The sequence below is a fragment of the Miscanthus floridulus genome, chromosome 1 (assembly GCF_019320115.1).
Source record: "Miscanthus floridulus cultivar M001 chromosome 1, ASM1932011v1, whole genome shotgun sequence".
NCBI lineage: Eukaryota > Viridiplantae > Streptophyta > Magnoliopsida > Poales > Poaceae > Miscanthus > Miscanthus floridulus.
The window spans coordinates 97,636,573-97,659,191 of NC_089580.1; the positions used below are offsets into that span (position 1 = coordinate 97,636,573).

Genomic DNA, 22,619 nt, shown 5'->3' on the forward strand with positions numbered 1-22,619 from the left:
CTCTGATAGATTTGGATCGGAGGGTAGTCGACGCTGAACCAAAGTGTCTAGGGCCGATTCAGCGACAGAGAAGCAATCGGTGAGCTTCAGACCGACCCGATAGATGGATTCGATCAGATCATTATTGTTGACCTGCCTCCTTTGGTAGCGAGGAAGCGGGCGGCGAGTCGTTGATGAAGGCGACCTCGGAAGTAGTTCCAAGATCGGATCTGTAGTTGCGGGTGCGGAGTGGTCGGCGTAGAACTGATCTGCACCGGCTCGAGAAGTTCTCCGACTCCGTCAGCGGTGATGACCCACGAGATGGATCCGACCATGAAGATCTGGCTAGGCTGTGGAAGACTGGAAGGGACAAAGAGCATGTGGAAAAAACCATCTTGTTCGATAAGGAAACAACACGCACACCCCTACCTGGCGAGCCAACTGTCGACAAAATATCGTCGGTAGTCCTCCGAGGGGTATCCCACGAAGGTAGATTTTTCGGCAGGGGAGCGTGAGATCAAGAACAAGAAGGCAACAGAGACACGCGAGTTAGACAGGTTCAGGCCATCAGTATGATGTAATACCCTACTCCTGTAGTCTGTTGGTTTGTATTAGCTATCGTATGATATTGCGTGAGTTTGGAGGAGGTCCCTGCCCGCCTTAATAGTCCGGGGAGCAGGGTTACAAGTCGGTTAGATCTGAGAGATAACCGGAAAGTAATAGCTGATTACAGGAATCTTGAGATCATACATATCCTAACAGATCTCATAGTATCTTAAGGATATTTTCCAGATGCCTTGCAGAAGGCGCCGACCAGAGTCGTGTCCCGCAAGCCTTTGTCTTGTGGGCTGGGCCGTCCCTGAGGGCGCAGCCCATGTGGTCTACCGTGGGTATCCGGGGTCATCCCCCCACAGAATCTTATATGAGCAATCTCATAGAGGGACTCTCATCCTTTATGTGATCCGCCTCAAGGATATTGGAAGGACGATGGACCCATATTGGAATGTCGTACAAAAAAGTGTCCATGTTTTGTCCACGATTTATTTCCCATGAATACATGTGGGTACTATGATAACACTAACTACACCAAATGAAAGATTAGAGAGAATTTGCATTGCCTCTAGAAGAATTTATTTATTAAGTTCTTTGAACTCTACAGGTAGTTTTGAAATATCTGTTTGCATGTCTTACCTCGTATCCTAATTCAAAATTTTATTGTTTAATTAGAATATTTAGGTGATTGTATATATATAATATTCAATACAAGAATAATCTATGTATGATCTTCTTGAAAGATTTCTGCAGTGTAAAGACATCTTCGTTTTTCATGCATGCCCGTGCTAACGCTACGGTAAAAACAAAAGGATAATATATCAATTAAAAAATAAAAACAAAACTCATGCTCAAAGTCAAAGAGATAAATTATGGATGCTTGAATTTTGTCATCTATTATCTACAGGTGTGCCTATAAAATAAACTGAATAAATAATTAAACATAGATACAAAACTAAATTAATGAAAGGATCATTGCAAGACATCAATCATCTCATAGATTCGGACAATATCGCAAAGCTAATAAAAAACTGTAACCGTGCCCTCACCTCAAACATTGTCTAGATAAATGGGTTACAATGAAAAAAATGGATATCAGAGATTTCTTCCTGCCAATATAAAATATTATCTTAGCCGTATCACGGAAAGGTCTATAAAGTAGAGTTTGTGAGCCTACGACGCCGCGCACTCCTTGACTGTGTTAAATTCATAAACTTTTCTTTTTGGATTAAATATCACTTTAACGTTGGTATTTAATTTTTACAGTATTGTTATCTTATCGTGCGATACATGTGTTTTTAGTATAAATTATTGGTTATCCCGTAGCAACGTACGCGCATGCTACCTAATTATAGAAAAATTTATAAATAGAACATGATGAGAGTTGTTTTCGGTCCATTTTCTCGGGTTCTCGTATTTCACCCGAAAATAGCCATATTTGACTCGATTTTAGAAATACGGAAAAAGCCCAATAGCAAAGGTAATAGATAAAGGCCTATGCCCAACCAGCCCAACATTACGTAAACCTTGCCCTTGCCTGCTTTGCTGCTCGAGGGATTTTTAAGTTTTTGCCATCGTTACGGATGTCACTCCTCTGTTTGCCACTTTTATACGGGCAACTATATATTTGGGACACGAAACAGTGAGACTCATATGTATTTGTCATTTTCGTTGATGTGGCACGCCACATAGTCAGCTAGCGTGGCAGCGCTTCTCAAGATCACCGCTGCTTCTCTTCGTCCACTCGCTGACATGTGAGCCCCACAAAGTCAGGTCATCTTCAACCTCTGGCCTACAAGAAGGAGGTGAACACGCGCCACTTACTGCCATCCGCACGCGCCGAGGCCGCCCAGGCTGCAGCGTGCCAGGGCTGCACGCGCCTAGGCCGCCCAGGGCGCTGCGCGCCATGCCAGGGTCGGCGGGTTCTTTCAACCTCTCCCACTGCCACAACTCGTAGACACAGCCGCGCTGCCGGGCGCCGCCGCCAGAAACCGCAGCTGCTGCCCGACGCTAGCGAGACTCCGCGCGCTGCACAATGCGTTCACCACCTATGCCGTGCTCGACTTCGACGTCGTCAGCCTTGAGTGCGCACTGGTCTCCCGCACGTCACCGCACCCTTCATCCACATCTAAGCTAGCTCTAGAGCTTCGCGGGGCGTGACGGTGATGGTGGCCGCCGGCGCTGGAGCTTCGTAGTCCCCGCGTCGTCCTCACCTACAGCCTGCCGTGCCGCCCTCCAGCACCGCCCGACGCGTAGGCCTCCCGCACCACCCGACGCGCAGCCCGCCGTGCTACCTCCCCTGCTCCTCCCGTGCAGGCTCAACTCGCAAGCACAGAGTCCGCTGCAGCTGCGGAGCCCTTCCCAAGCCCGCCGGAGCGGCTCCACCCTCCCCGCGCTGCCATGCCCGAGTCTACCGTCTCCGCAACCGGGCGCTGCCCATGCTGAAATTGCACCGGACTTCGCAACCACCTCATCCTCCGTTCCTGCTCATGTCGAACTCAATCGCACGCACAGATGCATCCCATGGGCCTCATGCACGAATACCCTTGCCTGCACGCGCTTCGCTACGCTGGCCATGACCGAGGAGGTGCAGAGGGATGAGTCTGCAAGTTGATGGTTGATGCTGAAGGTTGAAGGAGGACCTGACTAGTGGGCTCCACATGTCACCGAGTGGAGGGAGAGAGAAACAACAACGGGCTTAAGAGCACTGCTACGCTGGCTGACTACGTGGAGTGCCACGTCAGCGAAAGTGACAAATATTTAGAAGTTTTACTTTTTGTGTGATAAATATGTAGTTGCCCGTGTAAGAGTGGCAAACACAAACACAGTAGTGTCATCGTTAACCGTGGCAAAAACTTAAAAATCCCGCTGCTCGATTCCGGAGTGTCATCATTAACCATGGCAAAAACTTAAAAATCCCGCTGATCGATTCCTCGTCCGGTCGTCCCGACCCCGACCCCCAGTGACAGCCGCCGCCGTCGAACTCTCCGAGAGGCGAGACCCCCGCGGCTGCCGGTCCCCGTGGCCGCCGCCGGCCGCCGGTCCCCGCGTCCCCCACCGTGGCGCCGGCCGCCGGTCCCCGTCGCCCCTGCGTCCCCCTGCCCCACGAGATCTGTCTCGGTTTCATCCCCGCGAGATCGTGCGCTCACCCTGCCCCAATCCCCATCGCGCCCCGATCCACCCGCTAAAAGCGGCCTCCGAAATCCGCCGGCGATGGTCGTGTGCAAATGCCGAAAGGTAACTCATTCACTCTCCGCCGATCTGCCGATCCCGGCCCCGTACCCCACGGTTTCTAGCGTTGTGTTTGTATTGGTCAGCCGGCAGCACACCTGTCGATTTGGGATCTGGGGTGTAAGGTGAGTGGGTCGGCGGCGGCATGATCCCGATTCGACCAAGCGGCGCGAAAAGCTCCCATTTGGGGCCTGTATGCGTTCACAGCGGGCGTTGAGGTTTGCTGGCTCGACGCTTGGGCAATTTCATCGAATACCTCCCTTGTGTTCTTGTAGCAGAATTGATGGTTGTGTTTTGCGATTTGGAGTGCGTTGGTTGACGCCGTCAGTGGCTTCAGCTGCAGTTTTGAGCTGATGGGTTCGCGTGCTTGTTTCAGGCGACGAGGGTTTACTGCTTCGTCCACCAGGTCCCCGTCTGTGGCGTGTGCATATGCTTTCCGGAGCATCAGCTATGCGTGGTGAGTGGCCTTCTCAACTTTTCGATCGTTGCCTCTGTCGCGAACAAAGGGCGTCTAAAGTGAAAACTGGTTCACTCAGAATAGCAATTGAGCTACTGTCGTGGTGTCTAGAATTAGCACTTCTTTATATGCTGCTACCTGGATCTAGTCCTCTGCAACTTTGTCCATCTCATCCACCATACTTTACATTGTTTTGGTTTTCCACATGTGACAATGAGCTTGTTGGTCTATTGTATCCATAGGAAATGAATATGTTTTACTTATGTTACGAAACATAAAAGGAACGCGGTATAGGTGTTACATCTTTACAGTCTGAGGGGAATGGAATAATCTGGGTTCCATGGCAAGAAGCTAATCGCAAAAGGTTTTTGTTTTGCTGGTGCCTCTGCTGGAATATCAGCTTTTCCCTTGGATGCGTATAATGCCTTAAGCACCTTTTAAGGACTATGCTTATGTCTCAGGGTTTGGTTTTGAGAATCTGCTCCCTATAATGCTTGCATTGTCTTTTGTATTTAGCCTGTCCTATTATCCTTTGCCTGATTCTATCCATTGGGTAGAATGCTGATATCTCCAGGACACAGATTGATGGTCTAAACTATAATTGGTTTTTGGAAATTGAAATATAAACTCAGGTTTTGAGTGGCAAACATTTCAGTTTTTATATGTCAGGTAAGAAGATCGGCATGCTGCTTGCATTTTACCTTGGGTTCTTAGTGTATTACATTTCAACTTAGATGGGTGCATCACATCATTATATATTCTCTCCATTTGTTTTGTGCTACCAGAAAGTTCAGAATTTAATGACAGACTAGTAACATCTATCTGCAAATTAGTGTCTTTGCAAGTCTGTTAGGAAAGGAACTTTTTCCTAGAAACTAACATCTGTCATATTCGTAGGTGAAAAACTATGCTGAATGGGTTGTTAGTTCTGAGTATGACTGGCCACAACACTGTTCATCTTGCAATTCAGTTCTCGAAGGTGGAACTGAAGAAACAACACGACTGGGTTGCTTGCGTATGTGATTGTCAATAGAATGTTTGAAGTCACTCATTTTATAATGCCATCTTTATTTAGCATAACTGGTAATTGTTTTTTTGGGTATCCTATAGATGTGGTGCACACGAAATGCTTGATATCGCATATCCAAAATTTTCCTTCCCAAACAGCACCAGCTGGATACGTCTGCCCTTCCTGTTCTGCACCTGTAAGTTGAGCCCAGTCTCCCTCTGCATGCAAACACATTCTTTCATTTTTTTAACTATAATTATTTCCAAACAGATATGGCCACCTTCAAGCATTAAAGATACAGGTTCGCGCCTTCACACTAAACTGAAAGAAGCCATAGTCCAGGTTAGATCCTTAAAATCTGTTCCTGATTGTGCAGTCAAAACCACTAATTTCTCCTTGTAAACAAATTTTCTATGCTTATGCAAGTACATTCGACTTTAATGTATGTTTACTGCAAGATTTTTTTTCTGGTTCTGATACCAGACTGATAATGCTTGCACTTCTCTGGCATGTTGCAGACTGGATTGGAGACAAATGTATTTGGAAATCATTATGTGACAATAGCTAAAGTTGATACTCGGACACCTGCTTTTGCATCAGATCCTCTCAAAAATTTATCCAGTACTGATGATAGAGAATCTAATAGTGCAAATTCAGCTAAAGATGCAGCTTTGCCATCAACATTACATTCTGGAATATACTCTTCTGCTGTAGGATCTGGGACAACTATACATGTTGAACCAGAAATTGTTGAAATAGAGGGTCCTAGTCCTGTATTGACCCAAATTTCAGAACAGGAGTCCAATTTCATCAGAAGTCCAAGCCCACATGGGGTAAGACCTGAGAAATCCCTGTATTTTTCTTCTTTGTTACTATATGTTTGTCTTCTTTCGAGATTTGCTTATTCAGAGCACAGCGATCCTATTTCTTCTTTGTGTAGCCTGGTGCCATGACAAGAAAAGGTGCTACTACTGTTGATAGACAAAATTCTGAGATTTCTTATTATGCTGATGATGAAGATGGAAATCGCAAAAAGTATACTAAAAGGGGTAAGCATGCAATTGGCAGGATGATTTTTTAACAATTATCTGAACTCTGTATTGTGTTAAAATTCGTTTTATGCTACAATTTGGTCACAGATGACTTAAACTAAAGGGAATTTGGTGTTTCTGCCCTACTCTAGGGTCCAATGGTGATTTTACCTTGCTTTTTTTACTTTGTGATTTTTCCATCGTGATTTTGAATTGAAGTGTCAGCTGGGGGGATTAAATGGTGAAAAAATAGAAAAAGAAAAGATGTCCACGCAAAAGGACAACCGTTTGGCTGTTCGACTTCGACAGTCCCTGATCCAACCGAATTCTCTACCCTAACTGCAGCGACGGTGGCGGAGCGTGGCCAGTGGGGCGTGCTGGCCGGCGTGGCTAGGTGGGCAACCCCCTCCCCGGACGGCCGGCGCGCAATGGGAGCCCAGCGGCCCTGCGCCCGTACTGCCGGGCAGCTTCGGAGGCGTGCTGCGGGCTGCTTAGGGGCGGGCTAGGGCGGTGGGCGGCCACCAAGCGTGAGCAGGCGGGCGGCTATTGAGCTCAAGCGGGTGGGCAGGAGACCGGGCGTTCCTCGGCGGCCTTGCGGACGATTTGGTGGAGGGTGACATGGCAGCGGTTTGAGGCCATGGAGTCCGGTCATCGTGGGGCGCGGTGGGCTCGAAGCATGGAGAAGGTGGCATGGAGTCTAGTGTCGGCCGCTCATGGCGGTGTCTTCTACTAGTCCGGCTTCAGCATCGCGCTGGCCAAGGTGCGGGATTTAGTGGTGGCTTGTGGGCTACACGCAGATGAGCCGGTGCTGCCTTCCCAACCCAGGCAGCCACTGCCCGCCGCCAAGACGAGTGGCCTGGGAGGCCGCGACCACTCTGCTGTGCTGCCGCGCTGCTCGTATCGCTTGCAACAACAATGGCAAACGGGAGGTTGTGAACTGCTAGCAGGTAGCCGTGTAGCAGTCAAGCTCAAGCCATCTCTAGTCTCTCTTCCATGCTGAAAGATTGAAGGCCGAGCATGGCAGCATGTGAATTCTGGAGGCGAGGTCGTCCGCCTGGTGCATCTTTGTTTCGATTTAATATTTTGATGCATAAAGGATTGAATTTGTTTAACTTGTGAAAAACTGCATGACTATTGGCAGTTGGTGACTATTTTTGCTAGCAGCGTAATATCCCGTTAACAAGCGATTATTAAACAAGCGGTTCCAAACAGGGCCATAGTCTAAACCGGGTAAACTTCTCTTTTCGTCCATAAGTTAACACCGTTAAGAGGACTTCTCATGGAATAGGGGCAAGCTTATCCTTCAGTTTGAAAACGTAGGGGTAAAATCACAATTTAAAAACAAGGGCATGGACGCCAAAGCCCCTGAACCAAACTATTACTTGGAATATTACCACAAGTTGGGTTACCATGCTCTATCATATTAGCTATCACCAAGTTCTAAAGTATGATGATACTTTCACACCCTGTTTGGTATGTCGGTGTTTACCCAGATTCTGCTGGAATTAAGAAATGTTTCTGGTCAAATTTCTGAGTTCCAAAAATGCCTTTTTTATTTTTATTTTTTGCTTGTTATGTACACTTTAACAAGTCATCTTCCTGTTCTGAGCATGCATGGCCTCAACTGACTTGAACTTACATTTATAGGCCCAACTAGGGCTGTCTAAACTTTAAAAAATTGTGCTGGTACCAATGTAGCCTTTCCCAAAGGCTAAGGCAGGCTATAGTGGGCTAAGCCTTTTAGTGGCTGAGCAAAAAATATGTCAATCATCAGGTAGTTTTGCACATAATAAACATAGAAGATGAAGACATTACAAATACCAATTACCAACTAACTAGTGCCAGATAGTTCAAAGTCTTACTAACACATCAGATCATAGCTTCATAGTTCATACATGATACATCACGGACGCATGAGTTCAAAGTTCAAATTCAAACACAGTTGACAGACATTACATTACATACCAACTAAGCAGTGATAGCTTGATAAACAAACATAAAGGCATGGAGCCATTGACTGATAGTCTGATACACATCACACATGCATTTCAGCCTTTGAATAGTTAGTTGTACTCATCGAATCATCTTCAGTATCAGAAGATTCCATATGCACTGAAGTGTTAGCATCTTGATTTTCCTATGATTCAGAAGAAGAGGCTGCAGGCTCAGGCTGCATCAGAGATGCCACAGTCCTGAATTTCTTCCTAGGGCGCACAAGCCTTTTCCTTTTGGATTTTGCTTGTGATGCTGATGCTCCCTGTGATGCTCCTTGTGCTTCTGCTGCTGTTTGTGCACATTCCTAATCTTCTTGTCCTTGATTTGCATTTGGTTCTAATCCAGTAATGAACTCATTGCTGTCATCCTCCAGCACTTAATTTATTTCCTTCTCTATGGGATCTCTACTCTTTTTCTCTTTCTTATGCCTTAGTTTGGAGTTAAATTTCAAAATAAAGGTCTCTCATCCTGTCATGAAGTAATCTATTACGCTTTTTTTTGTGTGCACCTGGTTTTGTTTAGGTGAACAGAATTCAAGGAATGAACAAAGATGCAAAATATATTCATGTAAGTGAACTGTGAAATAGAACCATTTTTATTACCTGTTAAAATACTGACCAAGTCCTCTCACAACCAGAAGAGCTACATGTCAAACTTAGAATCCTTATGCCAATAGCCTCAAATCAAGTGTAGTTGTGCCATGATTCAGCCACCATGTTGCTGCATGAAAAAGATTATATTGGATTATTCATCAATCACATTAGTTCCACAATTTTCACCTGGATTGAAGTTCTTATTTCTCCCGTCTTGTGGCAATGTCATGTCCAAAAGACCCTTGCTGTTCCTGATATTTGTTGAGCTCTTCAATGATATTGTCTTGAATTTTGGATTATTCATCAATCACATTAGTTTCACAATTTTGATGTGTGGATTGAAGTTCTTATTTCTCCTGTCTTGTGGCAATGTCATGTCCAGATGACCCTTGCTGTCTTGGTTCAAGCTTCCCAATGTTCTCCAACATGAGATCCAGAAGGTCTCGTTGCTGCTAATAGACTTGCTGCTGTTATATTAACATTAGCACTGTCAGTGACCACTTGGACAACATTTACCTCCCCTATGTCTTCAATGCATCTGTCCACAAGGTCAAAGACATATTTACCATCTTTCTTGTCACCAGAGCAGTCCACAGAATCCACAAAAAGGACCCCATGAGCACTATGAAGACTAAATTCATTACTCCCCGGCCCATATCTGTCCATGCATCTATCGTAGGTGTACAGCCTGAGGTTTGCCATGATTCGTTATGGCTCTTGAATCCATCCGACACCTTCTGTTTCCTTTTGTGCAAAAATGGTCCACTCATCTCATAGGGACTAGGCCCCCTCAAACCTCTACCAAAGGCTCCGATGGCCTCAACCATATTGGCAAAGCTAGGAAGGACTGTATTGTGTGCAATGCTAGCTTCATAAAAGATCTGCCATATATACTCACAAGCTCTATCTGTCCTCTCTCAGGCTGGGCATTCGGTTTAAACCACAATTTTGGTTCGGTTTTTTCGGTTTTAAAAAGTTCGGTTTTCAACGAGCAAGAGCTGATCGGTTTATTTCTAAACTGGAAACCGACAGCTTCGGTTTCGGTTTATTACTTCGGTTTAAACCGAACCGCCCGAAATGTACTACAGCAAGGAAAAAAAAGAAAACGATGCCGCTACCTGCTCGCTGAGTCGCGCCGCTCGGACCACGCGCGCCGGTGCCTTAGCTGCGCCTCCCGGCTCCCGCGCTTCCTCTTCCCTGCTCGTCGCTGGCTCGCGGCAGCCTGTGCCGCCGCCTTGCGCGCCGCTCGCAGTTTGCCCCCCCCCCCCGGCGCTGGCTCTCCTTTCCCTGCTCGCCGCCACGTGCGCCCGCCTCCTGCTCGCCCGGTTAAGGTTTGAGAAGTGGGGAATTTGTCGCGGGTCACTGGGTCAGGGGTGTCCGGTTGGTGAGCGGGGGAAATTGTGGGCTGCGAAGTAGGCCTTGCAGCATCTGTGGGCTTCGCCGAGTGGGGGATTGGTGGAGGTGGACAGGATTACACCGTAGTTGTTGTAGTTTCCTCGGTTTGCTCGGTTTTCGGTTCGGCTTTGGTGTAAAACCGAGCACCGAGCCGAACACCAGAAACCGAAGCCGAACCGAAAAACTGACATTTCGGTTCGGTTTTCAGTTTTCTGGTAAAAAGTGCCCACCCTGACTTATCTTGTGTTTTCTTAGTTTTTAACTTTGTTTGAACCTTTTGGCTGATATGAACTCCTTTCTGGTTCTTCTGAACAGCCTCTTCTATAGAAGCCGGCTTGTAGAACTTCTTGATAGAGCCACTAACCGATGAAGCAACACTACAACTAGGTCCTTTTGTTGACTTCAGCACAACAACCTCGTTCCCACTGTCAGTCTTTTTTTTTTTGAAAACGCAGGAGAGCTGCATTTCATTGTATTAGAGAGAGAAACATGGTCCCCTTACAACTCCTCATATGGGGACCGGACATGGTCAGAGTCTTCACCGCACATTTCACCATCTGAGCGCTCCTGATCAATTTCAATTTCACTCTGGCCCTTTGCTTATCCTTCTGCTTTTGTTCCTTTTCACTAGATTTCTTGGTAAGCAAAGCTAGCATCTCTTCCTTCCAAAGTTCAGCTAGGCGCTAGGCGGAATCTAGGCGCTGACTCATTGCCTAGCGCCTAGTCGGGAGTACTCGGTCCTAGGCGCTCCTAGGCGTTTTCCTAGGCGTTTTGGCAATATAGCCATAAATTATATATATATTGTGTATATAACTATATATATGTATATAACTACTATATATGAGTCACAGTAAGTATAAAAAGAGGGCCAGTAGACATATCTAATTCCTAGCTGGCTTACTCTTGCATGTTCCTAGCTCCTGCAACACATTTTGACAGCTAGTAGTTAGTAAATTAGTCAATAGACAGCTAGCTGTTCATAAAAAAAAATAGAAAACACTAAGTTGTGACTTATCTAGATGATTTCAGCAGCCTCCCATCCATGAGCACACCATATCAACAGCTGGTAATTACAATACAAGTGGATAGGACAGTAATACAAGTGCACAACACAATTTATAAATAAAGGACAGCACAAGCACATAGTTCTTAGTTCAGGTCTCACAAATCACAAAAGAAGACACACAGACACAAAGTGACACAGCTGCAGTTCATAAGACCAGGGCATCACAAAAGGCTTCACTACTAGATGGAGATGGTCCAGATCATATTTCTTCTTCATTGTAGTACACATCCTCATCGTCATACTCTTCTTCAGACTCAAATTCTTCTCCTTCATAGAGCTCCCTCACTCTTGCACTTGGGGAGGAGCTGCCGGCATGGGAGGGGAGAGGAGCATGGGAGGGAAGGGAGCTCACCTTGGGGACTTGGGGTGGCCGGCGGGGAGGGGTTCCAGTCGAGGACGAGCAGGACGGCGGCGGCGAGTCGACGACGAGCAGGACCGGCGGCGCGCGAGTCGGGGACGAGCAGGGGAGGAGCAGAGGAGCAGGACCGGCGGGAGGAGCAGGACCGGCGGGGAGGAGGTCGTCCGGCGGGATGGACCTTGCCCGGCGAGGAGGACCGTCGGCGGGGACGACCAAATCTTACGCGGGGACGAGCGAATGGCGCCGCGCTCCCTTCTAATCCTCCCTCGCCTGGGTCTCGTGGCCACGTGGGAATTCCTCCCGCGCTCCGATTTGGAGCGCCAAAATTGGCCGCCCTCGAGCTCCCGCTCATCTCGCGCGCCGCCTCCACGCCGCCTAGCGCCGCGATGCGCGACTATGCCCCTAGTCGCGGCGACGGGCTTCGCCCAGCGACTAGGCGCGCGTAGTCGCCGCCTAGCCAAACTTTGCTTCCTTCACATCGGTTGGAACCTTGCCACACTTACTAACATTGTTGCCACCGAGACAAGAAAGATGGTATTTCACTCTTGTAATTCCAGCTTTTATCGTCTTACAGTAGTTGCACGCCAGTGAATGCTTCTTCTCGTCTGGGCAATAACAATGATTCCATGCAGGGTCATCTGAGTTGATAACAACTTTGGTTGAAGCTGATTGTGTTACAGATTCAGATGCAACACTTGATGGGGCACCTAAGCAACAAAAATTAATATGATATAAAAATGTCAGCTTACTGCACCAACCTAGAACAGATATGATACTCTACTTGCTTCATGGGATAAATGCCAATTTATTTACAGTAAAGAGTAAACCAATCAACAGCCGCTGTAGCAAGCTTCATGCATCAGTACAAAAAACCGTAAGCGAATCAGTTATTCAGTTCACCATGAGATGCAGCACTGCCATTCACATCCAGGCATCCAGCAGCCCAATGCGTAAAGAACAGAGGAAATATGAGAAGAATGGGAGGAATCTTGCCTTCTGGCTGGTTCATGGCCGTCGCAGCAACAGCAGCAGCCGATGCCGCCGCTCGCCGCTTGCTGCACTCCCGCGGCCTGCCAGCACTCGTGAGCTCGGAGAGGAGCAAGACTACGAGAGAATGGCTAGGGTTACTGCATCGGCGTGTATTGACTCAGCACGGGCCTGCGCGTGATTTGGGCCAGAGGAATGAAAGCCCACGCAGAATCTTGCCCAATAGCGGCGCTAAACGGACATGTTTAGCGGCAATAGCGTGCTATTAGCCACTAATAGCTGAAAATTTCCTGTAGCGCGAAATGTGTCAAAGCGTAGCCAATGAAAACAAGGCGAGATTCCGGCTCGCCTAGGCGTGACTAGGCGCTGGGCGGAGGGGTACCGCCTCGCCTAGGGGGTGTAGGCGGATGTTGGGCGGCGAGGAGGAAGGGAGCAGCGAGCGGAGGTCACCGGTGGGGGAGGAGGAGCAGCGCGCGGCGGGCGGAGGTCGCCGTGTGGGGGAGGAGGGGCAGGTGGCAGGCCCGTGCGTGTGCGGGCGGCGCATCGACCAGAGAAGGCTGAGAGAGAGAGGTGCGGGAGAGGATCCAGTGGCAGCGGGAAGGGAGCAGCGAGCGGAGGTCACCGGTGGGGGAGGAGGAGCGGCGCGCGGCGGGCGGAGGTCGCCGGTGGGGGAGGAGGGGCGGGTGGCAGGCCCGTGCATGTGCGGGCGGCGCGTCGACCAGAGAAGGCTGAGAGAGAGAGGTGCGGGAGAGGGTCCAGCGGCGGCGGCGGCTGTGCGGCATCAGGACTGCGGGAGAGACCGAGCAGAAGAGACAGAAGGTTGGAAACTTTGGGCTTTGGGCTGTTTTCAGAGGAGAAAGAAGAGATAAGGTGCTAGGGGACTTGGGCTTTGGGCCGTTTTCTGTTGTAAGGGCCTTTCTCTTTAGTGAAGTCCACTTATCTTCTGTTTTCTTTTTCTTTTTTTCAACATATATGAGTGTATTAGCCACCGCCTAGAAAACGCCTAGAAAACGCCTAGGCGCGCTTAGGCACGCCTAGGCGCTAGGCGACGGGTCTCCGCCTAGAAACCGCCTAGCGCCTAGAAAAACATTGAGCGTAGCGTCAGAGCCCCTGAAACGGTATACCCCGCTATAGCTGAGGCTAAATCCCGCTATTTCAAACATTGGCTGGAACCCAACTGTTTCCCGTGAACTTTTGTTGCAGACGATCTTTTTATTTTTCGCCTTGTTATGTTTACTGCAGGTTTTGACATATGATTACCTGAGTTAGATATCGCCTAATGAAATGTGATTTATTGACCAGCACATTTTTGTTTGCCTACTGGTGCTGGTCCTAAAATATGCAATAATAATTAGCTTCAGAGAACTCTTTCCTTCTGTTTGAAATTCTTGAGTTAATCTCAGGGTTGTTGAGGGGTCAACCAAGTTGTTCCACAGCCAATCTAAAACTTGCATAGACATAACCACTGACATTTGCAACACCATTGCTGTGACTCTGAGTAGAGTTGCCAAAAACACCTCCAGTGATTGGGTCTATTTAGATAAAGTTGTCTGGAAGATATTTATGATTGATTATGTAAAACATGTTTCTATGGTTGAAATCTGTGACTCTGAGTTGCCAAAAACACCTCCAGTGATTGGGTCTATTTAGATAAAGTTGTCTGGAAGATATTTATGATTGATTATGTAAAACATGTTTCTATGGTTGAAATCTACTGAATTTGAAATTTCGGTTCAGTTGACACTGGAGATCATAAGCAAATATAAAATCTAAACTTGCTTGAAACTCTGCACCTTACATATATATAGTCAGCTTAAGCTTGAATTTAGCTCAGGTTCATCTTTGTGCTATTTGATGCTTACATTTCCTTTATAGGTACATTTCGTCACAAATTTCTAAGGATGCTGCTGCCTTTCTGGTCTAGTGCACTGCCAACGCTACCAGTCACAGCACCATCAAAAAAAGATAGTGATGCTCCAGAGGGGAGTCGACCACGCCATCAGAGATCATCAAGAATGGACCCCACTAAGATCTTACTTGCAATGGCTATCCTGTAAGCCTTCCACCATTATTTTATTATTCTGGTTATATGCCTTCCCACCATCCCTCCCACCCTTAATGATGCTTTTCCTGATTAGCAGTAAAGTAGGACAAGCTTTCCTTTTTCCCCCCTGAGTGCATGCTGTAAAGAATGTGCCCTTTTCCTGGTTAGCGGTGAAGTAGGATAAGAATTCTGAGTTACCTTTAAAATAGAACATTCTTATTTTCTCATGAACATGCATAAGAACTATGTTGTATTAAGTAGATGAAAAACAGTTTTTCATTACACAGTTCACTTGCATAATCATAAGAGATGGAGAACAGTAACTGATCTGAAATGATGTATTGGAGCAGGCATTATAAAAGTATGTATCTTGTACTCTGAACCAATAACATGTATTGTAAAAGCTGCATTCCCTTTTTTTCTTCTCGAACACGCAGGGCTGCAAGAGAGCTGCGTATCATTATATTAAGAAGAAAAGATGGAATAAGAACCCATACAAGGCACACCCACTAACACCACTATGTCCAAAATAAACAGACTAGCCGTTTGATGGTAGCTTACCATGAGTACCTCATGGTATAAACAGACTAGCCGTTGACATACAAAGAAGGCGACCTTGACCAAAAAATTAACTCTCATTCAGCCCTTGGGCAAGGAGGTTATTGATACCCCGTGCCCCTGCCAAGGTCCAATAGAGAAGTTCCTCACCAGCGAGCGACAGAGCTCTAGCTAGGTTTGGAGATTCGGCATCAAACACACCAATTACGAATATTCCACAAAGTCCATGCTCCCAGAATAATGGAGTTGAGGCCCTTTCTTAAGGGAGCAGCCACTGCATTTGAACTTCTGTCCCACCAATCATCAAAGGAGGTCTCATCAGGCTGGGGGGTAAGCACTTGTAAGCCCACTCTTCGCAGGAGGAAGAACAAGAATTCACGAGCAAAGACGCAGGTTGATAGGAGGTGATTGATGTCTTCTTCGTCTTGATCGCAAAGTGGGCAACAGCCTGGGTGTGGGAGGCCTCTTCTTGCAAGACGGTCAGCTGCCCAGCATCTATCTCGAACAACTAACCACTTGAAAAATCAACATTTACCTGGGGCCCAATATTTCCAAATCCGCTTGTAGGGATTGAAAACCACCATTCCCCGCAATAGATTTTCATAAGCAGATTTTGCTGAATAGTGCCCATCACTTGAGAATCTCCACACATGGGAGTCTTCTACTTCTGGCTGCAACACAACCTCAGAGATGAGGTCCCAAAGCGCTAGATAATCTGAAAAGAAAGCAGCCGGCATGGCATCCTGTATGTCTCAAACCCATGAATGATCTGTAAGAGCCTCTAGAACAATTCTCATCTTTCTTTTTCTGCTGGGAACCAAAGCCAAGACATGAGGAGCCAGATCAGCAATACTTTGGCCATGAATCCATCTGTCTGTCCGGAACAGAGTCGCTGCACCATTGCCCACTACTGAGATGACAGCAACAGAGAAGAAAGCTTGGACACAATTGTGGACCGGGATGGTGAAACATATGCCAAGGACGGTTAGTGTCTGTTTTTTTCAACCATAGCCATCTCATGTGAATAGCCCAACTAAGAGTCATCCAACTGAAAGGTTGTGTCCATATTCTCACCATTGAACAATTTGTCAAAATACTCTTGCCATCGATGTCGGATCTCATCCTCCTTCACCAAGAGATGCTCCCTTTCATCCTTAATGCACTTAACTTGGTTGAAGTCCCTTGTCTTTCTCTCACGAACCCTAGCCATCCTATAAATGTCCTTCTCTCCTTCCTTCGTACTCAAATGTTGGTAAAGATCCTCGTACGCTCTACCCTTTGCCACACTTACAGCTCGCTTTGCAGTCTTCTTTGCCACCTTATACTTCTCTATGTTGTCCACACTCCTGTCATGGTACAAGCGTCTATAGCATTCTTTCTTCTCCTTAATAGCCCTTTGGACTTCCTCGTTCCACCACCAAGTATCTTTAGCCTCGCCTCCACTTCCTTTGGTTACTCCACACACCTCTGAGGCCACCTTCCGAATGTTGGTTGCCATCTTCTCCCACATGTTGTTTATGTCCTCTTCTTCCTTCCAAGAGCTCTCTTTGATTTCTTTCGGGTTTCATCTCCATTAAAGTGGCTAAATTTTTACTTTGGCTCGCCACGCCTAACACAACCCTCCTCCTTTACCAGGGCTTGGGACCTGCTATGCTGGGACACTAAAGGCGCCCCACCATAGGCGGAGTTAAAGCTATCAAAATAGTGGCAAAAAATTAAGATATATTTCTCTAACATAACTTATGATGTTCTCTATCATATCACAAAAGTTGATATTAAAACTCAACTAATACGTGGAAAGCCAAAAATAACAAATCATGTTAAGGGGTAAACTAGACCAACTGAAATAGTTGGAGGGAGTAAATTGAACCAAATGTAAGTTTAGGGGGTAATATGGACATATGCCAAACTTGAGGGGAGTAATTTGGACTTTTTCCTTCTTATTTTATCAATAGACTTGATGATCCAGGGAGGAAGATCGATGGCCATAGCTAAGTAGATCAACATAGAAGTGAGAACATGCAGCACTAAAATTCGTCGTGCTTCCTTGCTCAACAGATCAGCCCAACTCAATAGGCCGACACACTTTGACCCAAGCAATCAGACATTGCCCTCCTTGTGCATCCCTGCGGCCTTTCCAAAGAAATCCACGCCGAATTTTATCCACCGCTTTGATGGCCCATGGAGGAAAATCAATAGCCATGAAGATAGAGATAAGCATGCCAGTGAGCACAAACTGTACCTGAACCTTTCTCCCAATTTTGGTCATCAAATTCGCTTTCCAGCCCGGAAGCTGATCAGCAATGCGGTCAATAATGGGCTGCACTTGCTCCTTGGTAAGTTTCTTCAAAGAGAGGGGCAAACCTAGATATTTGCATGGAAAACTTGCAAGTTCACATGGCAGCAGGTTCTGTACAGTTGCAAGATCAGTTTCACCACATCTAATGGGTAGAACACTGCTTTTCTGTAAGTTTCTTGAGCCGTGTTGCCTCTCCAAACAGGTTAAGAATGCCCATCGTTAAATTGATATCCTCAGCCTCTGGTCTAAGAAATAACACCCCGTCTCCGCATAAATAGAAATACGGTGCTGCAAAGCCCACTTGACAGTGGCATCATGTCGGTGTTTCGAGTTGCCACCAACAAGTAAATTTCTAATATTGCGCGTCTGGCTCAGATGGTGTGCTAAGAGGACACGAAGTTTATACTGGTTTGAGCAGAACGTACCTACGTTCAGTTCGTTGCTGCTACTTGTGTTACTAGCACTGAAAGTTTCGTAGTAGGGGTTACACACGGTCGAGAGAGGGACATGTCTTAAGTCTCTGGTGAGAGGATCGAATGGGTGCCCAGAGCTCGGTCGCCTCCCGGCTATGTGCTGTGATATGTTTGAGTCGAGGCGAGTCGAGTAGAGTTGAGTCCGATGCCACTTGTGGGACGCCCTGCTTTCCCTTTTAGGGAAAGCACGGGTTATAGTGGAGGAAGAGAAGAGAATGAGAGGAAGAAGTCCTTCAGGATCGTCAGGTCCTCCTATTTGCGGGTCCCGCCGACCCTGTAGACGTCAACAAGGACAGATTCCCGTCCCGTCGCGGCCCTGTCCGTCACTAGCGCCATGTGCACGCGTCGTCTGCCGGTCATGGTGCTCCACTCCGTCTTGACGGACGTCGTGGCGAACTGACACGCCCGTCAGTGTTCGTACGGGGGTTAGGCAGAACAGTACCGGTACGCCTGATGATGTTCCTGACGTGAACCCTCAGGTATGTCCCGTCGTGGGTCGTGGGCTTCATTGAGGCGTGCCAGTCTTTTCCCTGGCGTCAGAGCTTTGACCCAGACCTATATGCTTGGACCTGGAGTGGTTGGCGGCGGTATGGGTCTCTGTCGGGCGAGACGGAGCCCTCGGCCTCAGGGTCGGGTGAGGCAGAGTTCCTCCCCAGAGGCTGGGCGAGGCGGAGCCTGCGGCCTTGGTGTCGGGTGAGGCGGAACTTGCCCCTAGAGGTCGGGCGAGGCGGATTCCGCCTTCAGGGGTCGGGCGAGGCGGAGCCCGCGGCCTTAGTGTCGGGCGAGGCGGAGCCAACCCTCAGGTGTCGGGCGAGGCGGAGCCAACCCTCAGGGGTCGGGCGAGGCGGAGTCAACCCTCAGAGGTCGGTCGAGGCGGAGCTCGCGACCTCGGTGTCGGGCGAGGCGGAGCCACCCTCAGGGTCGGGCGTGGCGGAGCCAACCCTCAAGAGGTCGGGCAAGGCGAAGCTTGTGCACCCGGGGGTAGGATGGAGCTGTAGTCGCGCTCTTGACTGCTTAGATGAACTATAGTCAACGACCATTAGTCCCTCCTCTCTTGATACCCTAGTATTGGTCTCCGACAGTAGCCCCCGAGCCTTCGGAGGAGTAGAATACTTTTTCGGTGGCTTTTTCCGAACGCTGAGGGCCTTGGCCTTTTTTATCCATGGCGTGACAGTGGGACGGTGCTTACCTTTCGTCGAGGTCGAACCCTTCGCGGGTACGGCTGTCAGATTTGGTGGGTTGGAAAAGGTCTTTCCCGATTTTTGACCCCCGCGGGGGTCCGTCATTCTGCGATCGTGTGTCCGGTCTCTGCGACAACTTTCCTTGAACCTCCGCACGTAGCGGTGGTCCGGTCGAAGGTCGGCTTGCCTTCATGATCGTTCACCCCGTACTTGGTTTCTGCAACTGGAAGGGGTGAGCCGTGCCATGGTTTTCATCCACGGACGAGCCGTAGGTGCTCGTTGAGTTGTTAGCTGGCTAGTTCGAGTAGGTCCCGGCATCCCGTTCGCGGGGATCCGGCTTGGGTTAGCTTGGCTACTGACCCTAGATTCTCAGTGGTCAGTCCATATAGTTCTCGGGTCCATTCGAATCGGTCCTGAGGGCTAAGCATCTTTCTTCGAAGAAAAACCATGGATCGTAACCGGCCGAGACTCGATCGTGGGCCGGGATGCTCGCGGTGTCCGTGCGCTCGGGTACTGGTCGCTAGTGGGGTCCATCCCTTTCCACCTCTCACCCTGAAGGTGCTTGGAGCGGTTGTCGAACCCGTCGATGGGCTGACCTACGAACTCTTGGGCCCAGCCGGGCCATTGAGGCGCTTTTAGATCTGTATTCCTCTTACTCGTGTCAAGTCGTGGCCCGTCCGGAGAGGCGAAACGTCCAGCGAGTTTTCCGAGGGAAACGAACAGAGACTGCGTGCGCACTTCCCGCGGCGAGACGTGGCTGATCTGGCAGGCGCGGAGATCTAGGCGTGCAGTTGGTTTCCTCGCACCCGTCGCCCCTATAAAACCAAAGGGTTCGCCCCCCAGGTTCCATACCTTGTATCCTTGCCTTCGCAGCCACGACCGCCGTCGCCAATCACTTAGGTCTTTTGCCTCCGCATCTCCGCTGCCGTCGAGCTCGCATCCATCTGCCCCTACTTCCAATGGATCCGTGGTGCTGCTCCGACATCACCTTTCAGCGCATGGAAGGCCTCGTCCGTCGTGGCCTTTTCCGCGTGCGGATCTCGGCCGAGGAGTGGCTGCTGCCCAGCGAGGAGGATCTGCCGTTGCCGCCCGACGGCTATGTGGTGTCGTTCGCCCACTTCCATGAGCGTGGGTTCACGATCCTTGCCCATAAATTTCTCCGGGGCTGCTGCACTAATACAAGATCGAGCTGCAGCATCTCAACCCCAACGGGATCCTAGCACATGGTGGCGTTCGTCGCGCGAGGGATTCCTGGGGATCAGCCCCCACTTTGACCTGTGTAGGTACTTCTTCGCCTGTCTCCCTCCAGAAGAAGAGGGAGAAGTGCGGTAGGCAGGAGCTGCACATGCCGATGGGGTACGTCGGCATCAACTCCGGAACAACCAGGTCGGCGAGTACCCGCCGATGCGGCTGACGACGTTCAACAAGGGGTGGCATTCGCAGTGGTTCTACCACAAGAACGATGCCGCCGCCCCTCTGCCGGAGTTCACCGGACGCCTGATCGAAGAGGCCCCGGAGTCGTGGAGGAAGTGGGGCGTCCCAGAGAAGGACAAGAAGAAGATCCGGGATCACATCGGGGTCGGGCGTCTTCGGGGCCTACCACGCAAGGGGGGTGGCGCCGTTGATGATGCGCGTCCTCCTGCGGTACACGATGGCGCCCGAGGCGTCACTCGACAGAACGACGTTTGCCGAGGGAGCGCTCCCCCGCTCCGAGGTCGCGCAACGCATCAAGGAGGCGATAAAGCCTTCTCGGGACGACGCGGGCGCCCCCCTTGATTTCGTCTTTCTGGTGCTGGGACATCCTCCGATGCGTCCGGAACTAGGCCACGTCGTATTCGTAAGTTTCATCTCATACCTCCTCTTCAAATGATTTTTCGACCTCTTGATACTAACTTTGAGAGGGACGGGACCAGCCGAGGGACCTTATCCTCACGGACCACATGGCGCCGTTGCTGAGGGATTTGTTCGTGAGGGCGGCGAATCGCGCCGAGGGCGAGCGGCTGAGGAAGGCGAAGGAGGACAAGAGGAAGAAGCAGCGGAAGCTGCTGGCACAGGAATGGGCGGAGGACATCGGCAGCGACGATGATGACGTTGAGGTAGCCGACGATGTCGAGCGGGACATCCTGAAGAACGAGGATGTGCTGACAGGTATCGGTTCGTCCTTGTAGGTGTCGGGTCCCATCCCGTTCCATGGAGGGGAGGGTACGTCCGGGAGCCGGCACAGGCGGGACGTACCGTCAACCTCCCTCAGGAGTCAACAGAGGTGGGTGGCTCTATCGCCGCGCCCGAGGTGTCAGCGGAGGTGGGTGGCTCCGCCGTTGTGCTCGAAGATCCAAGGGTAGCGAGCCCTTCTACCTAGGAGCAGCGGGCGGGCTTGAAATGGCCTCGCCTTGACGAGACGGAGCAGAGGTCGAGGGGTTCGCCCCCCAAACGTATCTGCCGCCCAACGGCGCCGAGATGAGTCATCAGCTCCTCTGTTTTTTCCTGTTGTGGTCGGATTTCGTCGTGACTTACGCTTTTCGTCTGTTGCAGCGTCGGGAGGCAGCGTAATCCTTTGGCGCTGCCGCCAAAGAAGAGCGTCGCCCTTCAAGCGAGGCGGCAGCTGTCGGCTGGCGCCGCGCCTGTTTGGATCGGCGCCCGCATGGCTGCATCGCCAGCCGGTCAGGTGCCGCCAACGGTGGCGTCCGTGCCCTCGGCGGGACGGGTGGACGCGGGGGCTCAAGGGACACCTTTGGAGGTCGCAGAACAACCGGCGATGGCGGCGATACCGCTGCCGACGATAGGGCGGACGGGGCGGGCGCGACGCAGCTGGCCAGGACCCCGCCGACCAAGGCGTAGGTGGCGGCGGCTGTGACAGGCGGGTCATAGCCGGGCGCTATCGTGACGGCGCCCGAGGAACCGGCGCGACCCGCGCCATCGGCGGCCCAGACGACGGTGTCTAGCGTGGGCCGGACGGAGGGGGACGCGGCCGAGGGGTCCCCGGAGGACGTGGCACTGGGAGAGGACTCAGCGTTCGTACCGCTGCCCCCTTCCATCGCTGGAGGGAGTGTCTCGGCGGGGACGTCACGGCGAGAAGGGTCGGCGACGATCGAAGCCGGCGGGGAGCCGTCCCTGGCCCTGACGTCGGTGGGCAGCGACTCGCCTGCGCGGGGTGAGCCCCTGCTCCGGTGGGCGAGTCTGGAGGATCCGACGTCAACGCTCTTTACTCTCAACGACGCCGTAGAGCATGGAGCGGGAGAGCCTCGAGGAGGTGGGGGTCGCGTCCGTGCTCGAAGCCCTGGACCACGCCCGAGGTGCCTTGCGTGACGTTGTCGTTCCCTCCGACCGGGTATTCGCTTGACCCTTCTTCTCACCCTTTTCTTTCTCTGTACATTTTTTGTATTCTGACCATCGTCTCCTTTCAGTCCCTTA

At 50.0% G+C, this 22,619-nt stretch overlaps 1 protein-coding gene across 1 annotated transcript; it reads left to right on the forward strand.

Moving 5' to 3' along the window:
- Positions 1-3,380: 3,380 nt before the first annotated feature.
- LOC136460663 (uncharacterized) lies at positions 3,381-22,062 on the forward strand. The gene is made up of 9 exons (XM_066460281.1): positions 3,381-3,768; positions 4,139-4,219; positions 5,117-5,234; positions 5,330-5,424; positions 5,499-5,570; positions 5,747-6,061; positions 6,169-6,277; positions 14,529-14,706; positions 21,741-22,062. The coding sequence occupies exons 1-9, from the start codon at positions 3,745-3,747 to the stop codon at positions 22,060-22,062; spliced, it is 1,314 nt and encodes a 437-aa protein (XP_066316378.1). The 5' UTR covers positions 3,381-3,744.
- Positions 22,063-22,619: the final 557 nt, after the last annotated feature.

What these genes read in the sequence shown, in the direction of transcription:
- LOC136460663 (XM_066460281.1), top strand. Translation starts at nt 3,745, where the DNA reads ATGGTCGTGTGCAAATGCCGAAAG. An exon ending in GAAGTCCAAGCCCACATGGG is followed by an intron (nt 6,062 to 6,168) that starts GTAAGACCTGAG and finishes TTCTTTGTGTAG; the next exon opens with CCTGGTGCCATGACAAGAAA. An exon ending in CAAAAAGTATACTAAAAGGG is followed by an intron (nt 6,278 to 14,528) that starts GTAAGCATGCAA and finishes TTTCCTTTATAG; the next exon opens with GTACATTTCGTCACAAATTT.